The sequence below is a fragment of the Colobus angolensis genome, unplaced genomic scaffold (genome assembly GCF_000951035.1).
Source record: "Colobus angolensis palliatus isolate OR3802 unplaced genomic scaffold, Cang.pa_1.0 Scaffold2, whole genome shotgun sequence".
In the NCBI taxonomy this organism is placed as follows: Eukaryota; Metazoa; Chordata; class Mammalia; order Primates; family Cercopithecidae; genus Colobus; species Colobus angolensis.
The window spans coordinates 26,909,021-26,921,670 of NW_012115154.1; the positions used below are offsets into that span (position 1 = coordinate 26,909,021).

Here is a 12,650-nt window from a genome sequence, read left to right on the forward strand (position 1 = left end):
GACACTTCCCATGGGGAGGAGCCCGGGAGGAGGCAGCTGCCACCGTAGAAGGGCACAAAGCAAGCCCCACCCCACCTTCCACCTTAAGGGACAGAAGCCATGGGGGAGAGAAGCACCTTGACCCACTGCAGCTGGGGAGAGGTCCCTTAAGGACATGGTAGGACAATGTCCCAGGCCAGTAGAGACCCTGTATTGCTGGGGCAGGTGCAGACTCTGTCCTGCAAAAGACCCACCAAAGACACAAGGCACAGGGAGGAAGGGGCAGGGTCCCTGGGAGAGCTCTGGCCCCAAGACCCAGGATGGACCAGGACAACAGGAAGCTCCTCTGTATCCCCTCTACTGGGGGTGGGCAAGACTGTCCAAAATAATACAAACATCAAACCCAGAAAGTCGGAGAAAACAGCAGGATAAATACTGCAAAAACTCCCAGTTACTAATGTGTGGCCCCGACTCTGAACTCACTGCAGCCTCATCTGCAAGGCTGTAAGAATGGGCTTCAGGCAGCTCTGTTCAAACACTGCAAACTTTCCACCCACAGCTGGTCCAGGGGGTCGGTATTTGACCCAGCTGGAATGGGGAGGGAAGAAGAGGGGAGAAGCCGAGGATGCAGGAAGACTCAATGCTTTCTCTGAAGTGCTTGCAGGCATGCTACTCCACACATGGACTGCATTACCAGATGAAGCTAGTCTCAGAGGAAGAGGAGAGCGAGCAGAGGTGGAGACAGTCAAGAAGGCTTTCAAATTCCTGGTTCCATTCTGTTCCTGAGACTCAACTGCAGTCCCCTGTACACATGTCATGAGACACCAATATATACTATTTTTATTTTTTAAATAAATACCTCACCTTTTTAATCCCCATTTGCTTAAAGCACATCAATTTCTGGAGTCCTTGGCTAATAGGATTCAATTTCTTCTCATAACAGAAGACACTGTTTCCATTTTACAGAGGAAGAAACGGAATCTATGGTTCAAAAGATGCCAGCAGCCAGCACCTCCGCATTGGCTTGAAGACTCCGAATGTGGGTGGATGAACGTGTTTGGGGTAAGCCTAGGACCATTTCTAAGGGAAGTTTTGGGAAAGACCTCCTGGATCCCCTGTACTCGAGGGATAAATCTCAACAAGACTAAGGGCTCTGAAACACCCCTAAAACTGTATGCTGCCTGTCAACTACCAAGTGAGGGTGATTCCCTGTGCACAGCCGATGGCAAACACCAATTGTTCCAGTTCTTATCAGAACATTTATCCAACCTTTGCTCCTTACCGATAAATCACCTCTAGTGGCCGGGTGCGGTGGCTCACGCCTGTAATCCCGCACTCTGGAAGGCCGAGGTGGGTGGATCACCGGAGGTGATGAGTTCAAGACCACCCTGGCCGACATGGTGAAACCCTGTCTCTACTAAAAACACAAAAAAATTAGCCGGGTGTGGTGGTGGGCGTCTGTAATCTCAGCTACTCAGGAGGCTGAGGCAGGAGAATCACCTGAATCTGGGAGGCGGAGGTTACAGTGAGCTGAGCTTGCATCATTGCACTCCAGGCTCCGTGACAAGAATGAAACTCCATCTCCAAAACAAACAAACAAACAAAAAACAAAAACAAAAAATCGCCTCCAGTGTCAGGACTAAACCTACATGTAGGAGAAATATTTAATTTCTTTTTTTTTTTTGAGATGGAGTCTTGCTCTGTCGCCCGGGCTGGAGTGCAGTGGCCGGATCTCAGCTCACTGCAAGCTCCGCCTCCCGGGTTTACGCCATTCTCCTGCCTCAGCCTCCCGAGCAGCTGGGACTACAGGCGCCCGCCACCTTGCCCGGCTAGTTTTTTGTATCTTTCAGTAGAGACGGGGTTTCACAGTGTTAGCCAGGATGGTCTCGATCTCCCGACCTCGTGATCCGCCCGTCTCGGCCTCCCAAAGTGCTGGGACCACAGGCCCGAGCCACCGTGCCCGGCCGAAATATTTAATTTCTTAAAATCTGAAGATTACTATGTGTTAGGTATTGTACTAAGCAGCTTACATTCATTGACATTTAATTTTCAGATTTAATTGTGTGAAGTAGGTATTACTGCCATCCCCATGTTACAGATGCGAAAACTGAGGCTTAGAGAAATAAGTTGTTCAAAGGCTACAGTAAGAGGAAGAACTAAGAGTGGAAAACCAGGTTGTCCAACACACGTCTGTCACTTAACCATGGCACTGTGCTGCCTTCTTCACCTACACTCCAACTTCGTCACTTCAGCAATGTTTAGGGTTTTTTTTCCTTTAACAAGTTCTACATTACAAAAACTAAACAAGTCAACAAGTAGAAAAATGTATAAAGGTTTCGTAAGGGTTTCTAAATCATCCAAATAGTAAAAAGAAATTTAAAAAACCACAAAATAAAAACCCTTCTAGAAATATCTTTCACCAGAATGAGGAGGAATTTCTTGGCAGCCAGCAGAAAACCCTGTTCTCATATTTTCCAGTAAAAGAAACTGAAAAATTTCCTTTTCACTGAAGCACACGTTTGATGACTTTACTCACCATATAAGGAAATGAGTGATTCTGCACTTTTCAGCCCCATCCTTCTTTTCTGAGCACTAAATATCATTTGGAAGTTAATACGTTATTTTAAAAGTAAAGTCATCTATGGAAGATCCAAACTAAGCAAGAGCACTATTAAATTTTGAAGAAGATTTAAAGATTTGGATTTTGTTATATTCTGAAATGCACTTTTTAAAAAGGTCTTTCTCTAAATTGTTAAAAATGTCCCTGGCTAAAGATGGGTAAGTTAAAAATACTTAGCAGTTTGTTAAGATTACGGAGGTTTTTTGGGTCACTAATGAAGTTGGTTTCTTAAACATACTGGACTTTTAATAACTGGTATGTGGTATGTAAAAAAAAAAAAAAAAACCATGGATTTTAAATCTTATGAATCTCTTAACATCCTGAAGAGTAAAATTTAATTTTAACAGTAAAATTTGACAGAGACGACCTAGGAGTTTTTGGATGTTCCCATGTTTCATGTACCTAAAATCAATTCAAAATAAGCCCATTTATTTCCGTAATAAGAAAATCAGAACGATTATTTTATTCATAACAGAAAGTGATGACACTTAATTCTTTTGTTTTTATACAGAAAAAGTACAACCTGTAATAAACTAGTTTATGACAGGTGTAGATAAACCCATATTTTAAAAGCCAAATAACAATTTTTAGTAAGTTATTTGAATCAAATTATATGAATTAATATTCCTACTTTAAATTACATATCATGTTGAAGGTACTACATGCAGGACTCATCAGTGGCACATCTTGCATCATTCATTTACCAAACTCTAAGGAGACAGTTATGATCCTTGCTTTCAAAGAGCTAACAATAACTGTGCAGAAATTGCTGAAAGTAAGTGAAACAAAAGGGGCAAAGAAAGCCTTCTATGGCAAAGGAAAAGGCACAGGGAGGTAGTAGTGAGGTGTGGGCTGATACAGACAACCATATGAGCAGTGTGCACCTGGAGAAGATGACCCAGACCACAATGAACACGGAGGGCAGCAAAGGGAGATGCTGGCCAGAGGCTGCAGGAGCCCAGGGAAGGAGGAAGGAGTCTGTTTGGCAGGAGTAACAGTTCTGTTGTCTTGGTTTTGTGGGAAATAACAAATAGTATTTATTAACAAATAATAAATAGCATTAAAATAGTATTAACTTAAAAAAAAAAAAACACACAGTATAACGAACGTTCAGCATCCCTAATCTAAAAATCCAAAATGCTTCAATATCAGAAACTTTTTGAGTACTAGCATCATGCTCAAAGGAAATACTCACTGGAGTCTAACACAAATATTACAAAACCTGAAACACATCTGGTCCTAAATATCTCCAATAATATTCAACTTGTATATGAAACTGTATGTACAGTTCATTAAACACACCCCAAATGAGGAAGGAGGTGCATGCAAAAGACAGTAGCCCTTATCTCTGGAGGGGAGAAAAGGAAGGGTTTACAGGTTAGTCTTCTCAAAAAAGTGTTCAGGAACATGAGCACTGTATCAGACTAAACTGGATCTGTATACAGGCTCTTATTACTTGTGTGACTTGGAAAAATAAGACTTTCAAAATCTCAGTTTCTGAACAGTAAAAGAAAACAACATTAATATTTAGCTATAGAGTTATGAGGATTAAATGAGCAAATATCTATAAATCATATTCAGTGAGGTGGTGAATAAAATGTGAGCTAAGACCTACACTTCTGAAGAAGTCCATGTTTTCAAATTTTTGTAACATTTTTATAATCAGGAAAGAGAGCTGTTTATCAAGAGATAAGCTCTCAGTTAAGGCACAAAGAAATACAAAAAACTCCCACAAGATTCATGCAACAGAAAGGGACAACAGCGAGTTGATAAAATTTTGTTTCTCCACTTTGTACATTCTTCCACGGGTATGTATTTTTGTCACCGAATGGGAAAATAAAAATGAAATAAATAATGACTTACTGGTTTCCTAAGGAAGAAGATAGACAAAGCTCCAACTAAGGGCATATCTCCAATCAGCGGTTCCAGAATCACCCGCATGGTACCATGAATCTAAACTCAAACAGGAAACCAAAATATGTAATAGAAAACAATTCTCCTGGGCCACTTAAGGAGTTTGCTTGCGCATCTTAGTAACTTTTGAGCACTTCTTATTTCTCTCAACTATGACCTACAGTTAAAAACTGAACATCAAAAAAATTCCAAGCTAGAAAAACTTCCTAATTTTCTTTCTGAATACAGCTTAGAGAACTTTAGAAAACTGTAAAATTAAAACAAAAAACTTACCTGGATACTTTTCACACCAGCTCTACAAAAATATCGTTTGATCTCCAAATCAATCTCACAATTTCCTACAAAACTAACAAAGAAAAAATTCTGCATTACATAATGTGAGTGAAATGAACTACTCTCTTCATCACTATAGACCTGCAAGATGTATCTGAATAAAATGATAGTAAAGCAAGCAAATAGATTGTAGGTAAAAATCGTAAAATACGGCCCATCAGACTATAGTATTTTACCGCTCCAGGTCTTCAGGCTGTTACCAGATCCAATACTGCCCTGACCTTGGAAGGAATACTCCCAATCAATCAATCAATGGTTGTGGTTGTTGTTGGTCATATATATAAAAATCTTAACTAAACAGAAATGTCCATGTTCAAAAGAAGATGTAAATAACAAACTGCAACTTCTGAAGCAGACTTTTGATGCAATGTAGTTTTCTTTACCTTATAAATCTGATGTTTAAAACATTAAAAGGTTTAATTTTATTTCACACAAATAAATGTCACAACTTGCTTCCCAATCATGAAAAATCTCTCAGTGCCCTAGGCCTCTATGACATCCAAGACTGGAAACAGTGCATCTGTTTGGGGCCTCAATTTTGCTCAATGAGTAAGTCATTTCAAATATTAACATGAAACAAACATAACGCTATAAGCAAGATATGCATCTATTTTTAATATAAACATGAAATGTCGAACACTTTTTGCGTGGGTTAGTGTAGGACCTGCCCCGACCCTCGGTTTCTGGAGGCAGGATGTCACACTCTGACCTGACAACGTCTGTGGGGAAGTTTGATAAATGCTAGAAGGGAATGTCTAAGCAGATAAGCAGAACAGTAACGAAAGGAATCTGGGATCAGTTTCTTTCAGTATTTATTGTCCTGGTATTAACGCCAAGGCCTACAGATTCTTCTCATTGAGAATTACTCTCTACCTAGTTGGTAAAATCACCAATAACCTGCTACAAAAGTATAAAAAAACTTTCCTTTTCTTCATTCTATGACTAGATCATTTTCTTTTCTTTTTTTTTTTTTGAGATGCAGTCTTGCTCTGCTGGCCAGGCTGGAGTGCAGTGGCGCGATGGTGCCTCACTGCAACAGCCGCTATGTGGTTCAGGCCATTCTCCTGCCTCAGCCTCCCAAATAGCTGGGATTACAGGTGTGTGCCACCATGCCCAGCTCATTTTTGTACTTTCAGTAGAGATGGGGTTCCACCATGTTGGCCAGGCTGGTCTCGAACTCCCAACCTCAAGGGGTCCACCCGCCTCAGCCTCTCAAACTGCTGGACTTAACAGGCATGAGCCACTGCACCCGGCCTTGATCATTTTATTTTCTAATACTTTTCAATTATTCCTTCCCCATCTCGACTGCCTGCCAATTTAGTTAAAGTGCTTGTCTGGAACTCACAACAAAGCAGAATGCATATTTGTTCAGAGACATAAATCTGAGCAGGATACTTGGCACATGTTATGGGAGTTAACCATGAAACCAGACTGCACCTTCAGAATGGCGTCCACTGACTGACGGACTCAAACTTGCTCGGTGCTGGGGACACTGGACAAGCACACACGGCTCTGACCCTCATGAAGCCTGGTACCAGCCCAGGGGGCCACCCTCAGGAGGTAGACCGTCCTCCTGAGGCAAAGCCTGACCTGAGACATACATGGTGTCCTCTTTTACTCCACTGATGACAATGGTGTGTGCCCTGGCACCAAATATTTCAAAGAGGCAGATTTTTCCATATTAAAGAAAGTCTATGCTTCTTTCTGAAATAAAGGTAACTTGGTACCAACTTTGCACATTCATTATATTTAAATACTTTGGAAACTCAATGATCACTTTAATAAAATGATCTTTAGTAAAGGATCAAAAAAAGCACACAGCTCTGAGCTGCTAGCACCACGTGGCTGTTCCGAGTGCACAGTGCTCACTGGGCACCACACAGTGTGTTGTGAGGCCCCGCGTGGAGCAGGAAGCCCTGAGCAAGCTCAAGGAAGAACGAGGATGAAAGACGAGAGAAGCCCACTTTTGAGCCACAGCCCGGGGGACACAGCGAGACCCTATGGGGGGTGTGGGGGGAAGGAAGCCCATTTTTATTATGCTACACATGGTAGCTGGCAGCTCTTCAATTTCTTTTCTTTCCAATGTAAAACACTGTATTAAAATACACAAAAATTTGGCTGGGCATGGTGGCTCACGTCTATAATCCTAGCGCTTTTGGAGGCCGAGGCAGGTGGATCACTTGAGGTCAGGAGTTTTAGACAAGGTGGAAAACTTGTCTCTACTAAAAATATAAAAATTAGTCAGGCATGGTGGCATGTGCCTATAATCCCAGCTACTCGGGAGGCTGAGGCAGAAGAATTGCTTGAATCCAGGAGGCAGAGGTTGCAGTGAGCCAAGATCGCACCACTGTACTTCAACCTGGGCGACAGAGGCTCCGTCTCAAAACAAATAAATTAATTAATACCCAAAAAATCTACCCTTATAATCATTTTTAAGTGTACAGCTCAGTGGTACTAAACACGTCCATAACGTGCAACCATCACCACCAGCCATCTTCAGAACATTTTTCAACTTGCAAAATGAACACCCTTCCCCCATTAAACACTAACTCCCCATTCCTTCTGCCCCCAGGCCCTGGCAACCACCATTCTGCTTCTGTGTCTATGAGTCTGACTCCCCCGGGCACCTCACACACGTGGAATTCTGCAGACGCTGTCCCTTTGTGTCTGGCTTGTTTCCTTCAGCATAAGGTCCTCAAGGTCCAGCACGTGGCAGCCTGGAGCAGGAGTCCATGTTTTTCAGGCATACAGGCATATAGGCCACATTCTGCTTATCCATTCATCGGCCCACACAGACTTGGGCTGCTTCCACCTTGTAGCTATTGTGAAAAATGCTGCTAAGAATGTGGGTGTGCAGATATCTGCTCAAGTCCCGGCTTTCAATTCTTTCAGGTATGCACGCAGAAGTGGGATTTCTGGATCACATGGTAATTTTACGTGTAAGGTTTTGAGGAACTGTTTCCACAGCAGCTATACCATTTCACATGTCTACCAACAGTGCACAAAGGTTCCAATTTCTCCCCATCTCACCAACACCTGTGATTCTCTGGGTTTCTTTTGGTAGTAGCCTCTCTAATAGGTGTTAGGTGGTATTTCATTACGGTCTAGATTTGCATTTTCCTGAGGGTTGGTGATGGTCAGTATCTTTTCACATGCTTACTAGCCATTTGTATATCTTCCCTGGAGAAACGTCTATTCAAGTTCTTTCCACATTTTTGAATAGGGCTGCTTGGTTGTTCTGTTGTTGAATTGCAGGAGTTCTCTATATATCCTGGATGATGACTGCTTATTGGATTCATGATTATAGGGATTGCATTAAATCTGGGATTGCTTTAGGTAGTAGTAACATCTTAACAATATTAAGTTTTCCAATCCATTAATTAAGATAGAATGTTTTTCTATTTATTTGTACCTTCTTTGATTTCTTTCAGCAATATTTTAGTTTTCAGTGTACAAGTCTTTCTCCTCCTTAGTTTATTCCTAAGTATTTTATTCTTTTTGATTCTATTATAAATGAAATTGCTTCCTTCATTTTCTTTTGGGATTGTTCATTGTTAGTGTATAAAAATGCAATTGATTTTAGTGTGTTCACTTTGTATCCTGCTACCATGCTGAATTTATTTCTTAGTTCCAAGAGTTCTTTTTTTTTTTTTTTGGTGGGATCTTTAGGGTGTTCTACATATGAGATCATCTCAACTGTAAACAGAAAGATTAATTCCTTCCAGTGGGTGCAGTCACTCATGCCTGTGATCCCAGAGCTTTGGGAGGCCAAGGTGAGTGGATCGCTTGAGCTCAGGAGTTAGAGACTAGCCTGGGAAACATGGTGAAACCTCATCTCTACAAAAAAATATACAAAAATTAGCCACACATGGTGGCATGGACCTGCAGTCCCAGCTACACGGGAGGCTGAGGTGGGAGGATTGCTTGATTCTGGGAGGTGGAAGCTGCAGTGAGCCAAGACTGCGTCACCGCACTCCAGCCTGAGTGATAAGGCAAGAACCTGTCTCAAAACAAAAACAAAAACAAAACCAACAAACCAAACAAATTTTATATACATACACACACACACATATAAAATGTCTTTCTTCCTTTCCAGCCTGGGTGCCCTTTATTTCTTTTTCTTGCCTAACTGCTCCAACTAGAACTCCCAATACTGTGTTGAAGAGAAGTAGTGAGAGGGCATCCTTGCAGTTGTTCCTGATTTTAAAGAAAAAGCTTTCAGTTTCTGACCACTGAGTAAAACTTTTTTTTTTTTTTTGAGACGGAGTCTTGCTCTGTCGCCCAGGCTGGAGTGCAGTGGCGCGATCTCGGCTCACTGCAAGCTTCACCTCCCAGGTTCACGCCATTCTCCTGCCTCAGCCTCCAGAGTAGCTGGGACTACAGGCGCCCACCACCACGCCTGGCTTATTTTTTGTATTTTTAGTAGAGACGGGGTTTCATCATGTTAACCAAGATGGTCTCGATCTCCTGACCTCGTGATTCCCCCGCCTCAGCCTCCCAAATTGCTGGGATTACAGGCGTGAGCCACCACACCCAGCCCACTGAGTATAATATTAACTGTGGGGTTTTCTTACATGGTTTTTATTATGTTGAGTTAGTTTCCTTCTATTCCTAGTTCATTCAGTGTTTTTATCATGAAAGGGTATTGAATTTTGTTAAATGCTTTTTCTCCATCAACTGAGATAATCACATGATTTGGTTTTTTCCTTCCTTTTAATGTGGTGTATTACACCAACTTATTGTTGTACGCTGAATCATCTTTGCATTCTGGGAATAAATCCCACTAGGTCATGGTGTAAAATCTTTTTAATATGCTGCTGAATTCAGTTTGCTAGTATTTTGTTAAGCGTTTTTTTTTAATCAATGTTCATAAAGAATATTGGTCCATAGTTTTCTTGTAGTGTCTTTAATTTCTTTTTATTTAACACATTTTTCTGAATGGCAATTATCGAGGCTATTAGAAACTGAGACCCAGGAGGTAAATAATATTTGGATGTCTAACAAGAATTTAGTTGAACTCCAACCGACAGCAGGTAAGACGTGTGCTCTCTGTATCCTCCACCTTACAGGTGCAGCTAAGTGACATTACACGCCATTAACTATGACACAAATACAATAAATAAAAACTTACCTAATCTGAAGGTCCAAAATAATTTGCCTTTTGTCTACATTTTCAGTATATACCTTAACACCATTGATCCTGAGGGGCTGAAATAAGAAGTAGTTTATTTTAAAATACAGAGGTTAAAAAAAAAAATCAAACCTTGTAACACAGCATAGAGATAAAGAGAACAAGCTTTAAATTTCAGACTACAACAGGAATTAAAATTCTGCCTTCATAACAGAGTGCGGCTTGATTTTCGGCTATTTAACCCCTGTTCCTCAGCTTCCTCACCTGTGATCTGCAGAAAAACAATGGCCTCTGTTTCATGGGATTACTGTGAAATTAGGCGACAAAATAAATGTCAAGACAGTAGTGCATGCCTTGCCCACAGGAGTTAATAACCACTAGGCATGATTGCTGTTGTCAGCACATGTAACAATACACATGTGCTCTTTACAAGCCTCTTACTCTCGTCTCTTCGTATCTAACTTGACCCTTTTCCAGTACTCCATCCTTACTGCCATGTTTGAAACATAACTTCCTTTCATGTATTCTTTATGTCTCACAATTTTTCATTTCTTAAGACTTTCATGTCCCGGCGTGGCAGCTCAGGTCTGTAATTCCAACACTTTGGGATACCAAGGCAGAGGATTGCTTGAAGCCAGGAGATTGAAATCAGCCTGGGCAACAAAAAGTAAAAAACTTAGCTAAGATGGGAGCGCACGCCTGTGGTTCTGGCTACTTAGGAGGCTGAGATGGGGTGACTGCTTGAGAGCAGGAGTTTGAGGCTGCAGTGTGCTATGACTGTGCCACTGCACTCCAGACTAGGCAACAGAGTGAACTCCCATCTCTTAACAAAAACAAAACAAACAAAACGCTGGGCACAGTGGCTCAAAGCTGTAATCCCAGCACTTCAGCAGGCTGAGGTGAAAGAATCACTTGAGTCTAAGTGTTTGACACCAGCCTCAGTGGAGACCCAGGCGTGGGACAAGCACCTGTAGTCCCAGGTACTCAGGAGGCTGTGGTAGGGGGAATCCCTTGAGCCCGGGAGGCTGAGGTTGCAGTGTGTGGTGATCACGCCACTGTACTCCAGCCTGGGTGACAGAGTGAGACTCTGTCTCAAAAATGAAAGAAGCACCTTACTTTTAGAGTACTACTGCTTACTCTGACAAGCTTGAGTGTATTAAAATCACACCTCTCACCTAGCTGTCGAATCAAACTCTAAGCTTTTACCTGAGAGTCTAGACACCTCCTATGCTCCCAAGTTCCCAGGCTTTTTCTTTATGGCACTAGCTAAGCCATGTACAGACTGCACTAAAAACATAATCATCACATTATGCTAATAAGTGAAAATGGGGCAGGCATGATGGACATCAGATAACATACTCCCCAAATGACACTGAGGTGAAGGGACCAACCCCACTCCAGATGACCGGGCATTACCTAACGAAGGACAAATACCAGAAGGCAACACTGCCGAGCTGTCCGAGGTCTTGCTCAGCACACAGCCTGGCCAAGGGCCCTGCACAGGACTCCGCATGCCATTACATGGGCCCCTTCATCAGAAAGCCTGGGCTTGCCACTTCTAAGACATTGGTACAGCAGGTGAAAATGCCAAAGTTATCTTTATTGAATCAGCACTCCTCTTAATACTCTTGCTATTCTCCAAGGACCTTCTTATTCAGCTGGTATCAAACTTAAAGTGTGTGTGATGGAACTCAAACATAGTAAATTATTCCTAAAATAAACCCAGGTGAGATTGGAATTGTAAATATCCACAAACATGAACACGCTGTAACTTAGGGCATAACAGGCTAAATGTGGCCCTTGGCCTGACTCTACAGCCCTGGAGCTAGGATGGTTTTCACTTGGCTAAAGGGCTGTGAAAGAAGGGAGGCAGAGACAGGACAGTGTGCCACAGAGACTTAAGGTGGAGTCAGAGCTAAAACATGTATGACCTGGCCATGTACAGACAGAGCAGCCCCTGCTTTACAGCATTTAACTTGTCACTGGGATTTTAACCTGCACTCATACGGCACTTTAACTTGTAATTGTGTTTTTCCCCATCTGTGGTTACCATTTTAGGTGTTGAAGGTAAAGTCAACACTGAAAGTGTACTACAGGCATCCTGTGTAGAGACAGGGGCTCGTCCCACAGGCGTCCTGTCTAGAGACACGGGCTCGTCCCACAGGCGTCCTGTGTAGAGACAGGGGCTCGTCCCACAGGCGTCCTGTGTAGAGAGACAGGCTCGTCCCACAGGCGTCCTGTCTAGAGACAGGGGCTCGTCCCACAGGCGTCCTGTGTAGAGACAGGGGCTCGTCCCACAGGCATTCTGTCTAGAGACACGGGCGAGTCCCACAGGCGTCCTGTGTAGAGACATGGGCTCTTGCACAGGATGGCCACGCCTCAGGCATGTCACAAGAAGAGCAGCAGCACAGACAGGCAGGTGTCACATGTAAGGCTGCACAGGAGGCACTGGGTCTGGAGTAACCGCTTCTGAGACAGAGCATTCTCTGCACACAGAAAGTCAGCTCTGATGGAGAAAGGTGGCCAGCAGCCTGGAAAGCATGGGGTGGACACGGGTGCCCACTAACAGGTGGCAAATACACAGTGGCCATGCCAGACCCTCCCGCAGCCACATCTGTCACAACCCTGCGGGGATGTCTGTGCTTACTCTGCTGCGCGTGCACCAACGTGTGC

At 42.9% G+C, this 12,650-nt stretch overlaps 1 protein-coding gene across 2 annotated transcripts in view; it reads right to left on the bottom strand.

Annotated features, from left to right (window-relative positions):
* ESYT2 (extended synaptotagmin-like protein 2) overlaps positions 1-12,650 on the bottom strand; it is a 101,650-nt gene that overhangs the window by 51,439 nt on the left and 37,561 nt on the right. For both annotated transcript variants that reach the window (XM_011941548.1, XM_011941547.1), the window contains exons 4-6: positions 9,978-10,054; positions 4,787-4,859; positions 4,463-4,552 (exon numbers count right to left, since the gene is read on the bottom strand). In XM_011941548.1, the coding sequence (XP_011796938.1) occupies positions 4,463-4,552; positions 4,787-4,859; positions 9,978-10,054 (240 nt within the window). The remainder of the gene's footprint in view (positions 1-4,462; positions 4,553-4,786; positions 4,860-9,977; positions 10,055-12,650) is intronic.